We start from the raw sequence: 4250 nt of genomic DNA, 5'->3' as shown, positions 1-4250 counted from the left end.
AATAATTCCAGATGAGATGTTTCTACAGGGCATATACAACCTTCAACCAACAACACTCTGATGCCAGTGATCAACAACATGATTATATCAGAAATGTACAGCATACATTTTTATCAACAATTTTAATTTTCCAGAATTTTAGTCAATGTGTGGTTTCAGAGTTGGTACTTAGAGAACAGTTTAGCTTTAAAGCTGCTTTAATCAATGGATGAAATTAGTATGTACCGAATGATGTGAAAGGGGCTACTTGTAGTTATGAACCCGCAGAAAATTATCATTAGCAGTTACCCTCAGTCCCATGGAGTATTTTAGTGTCTTTCAGATCTTTGTTTTGGTTTTCCAGCATGCAGCTTTACTGTTCTGTCCACACTGCACTCATGAACATTGTTTCCAAATGCAGCAGACTGCTGTTTTCAGCAAAAAAGCTCTAAAACCTGCTTTATATAACTTGTTCAGCATCAAATGGTAGACACACAAATTTAGCAAAAGCTGGTTAACACAGTAAAGCAGTTAGCCTCTAAAGAGACAGATATTTCCCTCAGGAGTTGATGGAGACCAAAAACAGAGTGAAAAAGAGAGTGAATATTGGACTAACATTCACTTCAAACTAATATTGCGCCACAGGATCCACATGATGTGAAGCCAAGATAGACATGTGTTTACTAACAAGTTCACCATATGAACTCTAGAAAGTGAAAATATGTCAATGTTGTGTTTACAGCTTGTTACTGCTGCCTCCAAGTGGTCAAAAAATCAGTTCATGCAGGTTTAAGAAAAGGCAAAGTACCTGCATAGCTCCATCAAAATGTACAATTCCAGATTTTCCATATATTTTGATCCCTCTGTCTATTCTTTATAAGTCTTCAGGTCTTAATTTATAAAACGATTATGATGATATTGATTTTTATATACAGATGATGATGATTATATTATGATAATTATTATTATGATAATTATTATTATGTGTGTGTGTATATATGTGTATATGTATAGGTGTGTATGTGTATGTATGTGTGTATGTATATACTTTTAAAATCATTACTTATACTATACTTAACTGATTATTATTACTATTACTATTATTATTGATAAGAATGTGGTTGGAAGAGGAAGAAAGGGAAAAAAATATGTTCACTCACTGACAGAAAACACACACAACAACACAGAGACATTTACACTTTCAGGTTAAAAACTACTACACTACACTTAACAATCCATTTACTCAACTATATGCCTACTGTGTTTTTTTTTTCTTTTAATAATTTCTTTATCTTCCTTTATTCATTCATAATTTTTTCTCACTTATTTATTTACTTATTTTATTTATTAACTGGTTTGCACACTCATTTATCTGTCTTTTCTTAAGTGTCATTTCCCCAAACTAACAATGACTCTGCAGAATGAGACCATCTTACTGGGCTCAGGTGGCTATGGTGGCTCGGGAGTCCTGGCTAGTTTAGACAGCCTGGTGTCTAGGGCCTATTCCCCATCAAACCCCCCATCAAAAAGAAAGTTGCTCCTCAGACCCAAATGAACAGACCCCTCCTGTAGGGGTGGGGGCCGTTCTAGAGGGCATCTGACCTGCAACAGACCAGCAACCTCCTATGGGTCTGGGGGCGGCCTTAAGCAGGAGAGAGCAATGAGAGAAAAGAAGGGAGGGGAGGAGAGAAAGGGGAGTACGGAAAGATAACAAAACTAATTATAAAATAAGGTGGACAGGTGTGTAGAGGGCAAGAGGAAATATAAACCTCTGTCCTAACTCATCCTGGTTCCACCCTGGCACCCATCCAGAGATCCCCGCAACAAGCAACTTTTTTTTTTTGACTTCTTTCTTCTCCTTCCTTCCCTCTATGTCCTTACACACTAACACACACAGCGCCTACCCACATTAACACGCACACAGACACACACACGTGCATGCACACATACATAAACCCTACTTATATCTATTATTAAGCCGAAATCTATTTAAATTTGTATTTTTATTGATTTATTTCTCATGTTATTGTTTTCATGGGTTACTGTCTGGTCCTTTCTGCCTCTCCCATTTGTACTGTACCATGTCATATGTGTCTTCATGTTAATCGCTTATCCTACACTGACAACATTTTTGCAAGACTATGTAATCTTGTAAACTGTCTGGCAGCCTTTTTTGTTTTGTCCAGTTCGTGTCCCAATTGGTGTTGTATTTTCTTTGTATTGTTTTGTACATCCTCTCAATATGTTTTGTCATTGTAAAATTGTAAACTGTAAATAAAGTATTTAAAAAAAAGTCTTCAGGTCTCTCATAGAGGCCTAAGGACTACCTCTCTCCTGTAGTAGAAGCAGGTGAGCTTGACCCTATTGTACATCCTCTCTCGGCGCTGCAGCAGGTGGTAAAGACAAGGAGTGAACTTCACCAGCACAAGTGTGCAGGAATGGTGGGGCAAATAAATTGATCCTCTGTTAATGATTTGATTTCCTGTCCTTTTAGATCATCTGGATACTCACAAAACACAGGATATTTTAATTCAATCTTGGGTGAGTTTGCCTTTATCCAGAGGTAAAAATCTATCAGATTACAGTCACAGCGCCAAGGGTTGTCACTGAGGTAAAGCTTTCTGAGTTTCCCTAATGGCTCAAAAATATCTCCAGGAAGTGTCTGGAGGTCGTTGTGACGTAGATCGAGTGTCGTCAGTGATTGTAGCTTTTCAAACACATCTGCATCCAGTGACTTTATCGTGTTGTTCCGGAGATTCAGCACTAGGAGCTTCTCAGGGCCCTCAAAGTGCTCGGCAGACAAAGTGACTAAGTGATTATTAGACAGATCTAGCTTCTTCAGTTTCTTCAGAGGGCTGAATATTCCCTCAGGAAGAATGCTAAGACTGTTTTGACTAAGGCTAAGGTCAGTCAATTTAGGCATTTCTCCAAAAAGCACTGGTGGTAGACTACTCAGTTCATTCCTATGTAGGGTCAGCGATTTAAGCTGTGGGAAGCCAACAAAAAATTCTGGAGGTAAACCAGTCAGAAGGTTATTGTCCAAAAGCAGCTTAGTCAGTTTGTCTTTATGTGGGAATTGATTTGGTGATAATTCTGTTATTTTGTTCGTATGCAAGGCAATTTCCTTCAAGTTTGGCAAATTATGAAAAATGTCCTCAGGAATGGAGGTCAGTTGATTTTCGTAAAGCCGTAGTATTGCCAGTTTGTTTAGGTTTGAGAACAAATCAACGGATACAGCTGAGAGATTGTTTTTAGCTAAATGGAGGAGAGTAAGATTCTCAAGACCATCAAAAGTCCCATCTTCAATTGAGTCAATCTCGTTCCCATGTAACTGGAGCTCCCTTAATTTTTTAAGGTCCTCAAACATGCCATTTTCAAGATTACGGAGGTTGTTGAGCTTTAGTAGAAGTTTCTCCAGGTTGCTGAGGTCTTTAAAGACCCCCACTGGTATTGAAGTTAATGGATTGCTGGAGATCTCAATATGCTTGACGTTTACCAGACCTTCAAAGGCACCTGGTTCAATATATTCTGTTTTAGTGTTCAGGAATTCCACCTTCTCAAGCTGGGAGTTTCCAACAAAGGCATCTTTGGGGATTGTTTTGATGTTGCTTTCCACAAAGAAAATCTCTGTCACACCTGCTCTCAGATCGCGTGGAATTTCTGTTGTATCTGCACCAAAAACAAGTTGGTTCTCACTGGAACCCTCCTTTGCACTGTTGTTTTGAGTAAATAATAAAGACAGAAAAAGAACGATGATCTCTCCTCTTCCCATGTTTACTCACTATGAAAAGAAGAACAATTTTGCAATGATGTATAACTTATATAAAATTGAGCACATTAAATTTTGACCTTATTTTTTTTCTTGTGATAAATTAACAATAACACCATATACTGTATATAGTAGCTTTGCTGTGTCAATTTATGATTAAATCTATGTGCTGTTAAAGTCAAATGCCAAAAAAGAACATTTGCCTACCTGATTATTTCCTGTCCCAGGATGAAGCAGAAGGTTGTTACAGCAGTGAGGAAACATAAACAAGCGCAGTCTCATTAGTTATCTTCTATATCAATGTTGGTCAGCAGGCCCATAGTGTGTTGCATCCCATGTGAGGCGTGGTGTAACATGCTTCTGCAGCTTGAGATAAGAGCAGGGACGGAGGTTTTTAATGTTTCAGCCAATTACTACAGTGCTCTGCAGCGAGGCTCCAAGATTACCGAACTGATATGTCTAATTTTTTTATAATCACTTACATATGAACCACTTCCACAAA

The 4250-nt window shown here is 38.1% G+C and overlaps 1 protein-coding gene across 1 annotated transcript; it reads right to left on the bottom strand.

The window, feature by feature from the left end:
• Window positions 1–1109: 1109 nt before the first annotated feature.
• Window positions 1110–4032, bottom strand: LOC121899830 (leucine-rich repeat-containing protein 15-like). Its single transcript, XM_042415543.1, has 2 exons — window positions 3956–4032; window positions 1110–3760 (listed from the first exon to the last, which is right to left on the bottom strand). Exon 2 carries the CDS (start codon window positions 3749–3751, stop codon window positions 2396–2398), a length of 1356 nt encoding a protein of 451 aa, XP_042271477.1. The 5' UTR covers window positions 3752–3760; window positions 3956–4032; the 3' UTR covers window positions 1110–2395.
• Between the last annotated feature and the right edge of the window lie 218 nt (window positions 4033–4250).

Source organism: Thunnus maccoyii, chromosome 7, assembly GCF_910596095.1.
Source record: "Thunnus maccoyii chromosome 7, fThuMac1.1, whole genome shotgun sequence".
Taxonomy (NCBI): Eukaryota; Metazoa; Chordata; class Actinopteri; order Scombriformes; family Scombridae; genus Thunnus; species Thunnus maccoyii.
Note: the sequence above shows the minus strand (reverse complement) of the source record. Positions and strands in the feature narration are given on the sequence as shown.